Source organism: Chaetura pelagica, unplaced genomic scaffold (assembly GCF_000747805.2).
Source record: "Chaetura pelagica isolate M959 unplaced genomic scaffold, ChaPel_1.0 scaffold1039, whole genome shotgun sequence".
Classification (NCBI taxonomy): domain Eukaryota; kingdom Metazoa; phylum Chordata; class Aves; order Apodiformes; family Apodidae; genus Chaetura; species Chaetura pelagica.
In genome coordinates, this window is record NW_009970721.1 from 130942 (window position 1) to 132347 (window position 1406).

A 1406-nucleotide genomic window follows, 5' to 3' on the forward strand; every position below is an offset into this window, starting at 1 on the left:
CCCCCCCCACCCCCTCTATCCGGTCTCTGGCCTAAGATGCGGGTGATTTCCGAGCGATAAACCGGGGTGACAAGCGTCTGGGAGCACCTTGGTGCCCTCGGTACCGCGCTGTGCATCTGGCAGGGCGCTCACACCTATTGATGAGAGGCGGGCTGGTGCCAGGCACCCTCGTGATAAAAATAAGCCGAGGAATCAGGGGGTGAAAAGTCTCCCCTTGGCTGGCAGGGAACTGCCTAAAACGGGCAGAGGTGGGGGGAAGAGAAAAAAGAAAGCAAACTCCCAAAGAAGGGAGAGAAAGGTTGGGTGCCCTGGCAGGTCTGGAAGGGCTTTGAGATTGAGGGGGAAACAAGAAAAAAAACCCAATTTTGGGCAAGTTCTGGAAGTCAATGGGACACTTCGAGTGTCATCCTTGATATTAAAAAAATAAACCCAAGAAACTGGGCTTTCCAAGTCTGGGAAAGCTCCTAGGGAAAGTATTGGAGAGCTGAGGTTGTAAAAAGAGTTTATGGGCCTATGAAATGGTGGGAATTTTGACTTTTTATGACTATGTTCTTAGATTACTGCTGGCAGCAGTCATGTGGATAATTATTATTTTAAACCCATTGCTCCAGTTTTATTTAGTGAAACTTATTTTTTATGTGAGAACGGCAGCAAAAGAGAAGGAAATGACCCCTCCAAAATAAACAGATAAAACTCTTCTGAAGGTCACTTAAAAAATATTTAGGTAAGATCTAATGGAACAGGTTTCTGTCTATAGACACCACAGGGCGTGGAGGGGGGGAGGGAAGGAAGGTCAGTTGTATACATTGATTTTTTTTTTATATATATATATTTTTACACCCCCCCCATACATATATATATATATATATATATATATAAAATCTTCTTTCTCAGACAATCCCGTCGCAAATTGGATTCACGCGCGCTCCACGAGGAAGAAAAGATGCCCTTACACAAAGTATCAGACCCTGGAACTGGAAAAAGAGTTTTTATTCAATATGTACCTTACACGGGACCGGAGGTACGAAGTAGCCAGAGTCCTTAATCTCACCGAACGCCAAGTCAAAATCTGGTTTCAGAACAGGCGAATGAAAATGAAGAAAATGAATAAAGAAAAAACCGATAAAGAACAGCAATAAAGTTGGCGACGTCCAGTCAATGAGAAACGAGGGTGGAGAGAGAAAAGGGGGAAAAAAACACCAAACAAAACCAAAAAAAAAGCAAAAAAAAAAAAGGGGAAAAAAAGAGAAAAATACTCAAAAAAAAAAGGATATTAAAAAAAGAAAAAAAAAAAGAGTTTTTTTTGCGGGGTTTGAAATGTTTCTGACTTTGAATGTGCGGATGAATGTTTAGCGTTGTAGGCAAAAAAAAAGCCCCCCAGCAAAGCGTTTTGGGACACGAGTCTT

At 42.2% G+C, this 1406-nt stretch overlaps 1 protein-coding gene across 1 annotated transcript in view; it reads left to right on the plus strand.

Annotated features, from left to right (window-relative positions):
* The window catches only part of HOXC9 (homeobox C9), a 3043-nt gene extending 1867 nt beyond the window's left edge, over window positions 1-1176 (plus strand). Inside the window, exon 2 of the mRNA XM_010006365.1 lies at window positions 895-1176. Within this exon, the coding sequence (XP_010004667.1) occupies window positions 895-1139 (245 nt within the window). The 3' untranslated portion in view covers window positions 1140-1176. The remainder of the gene's footprint in view (window positions 1-894) is intronic.
* The last annotated feature ends 230 nt before the right edge of the window (window positions 1177-1406 follow it).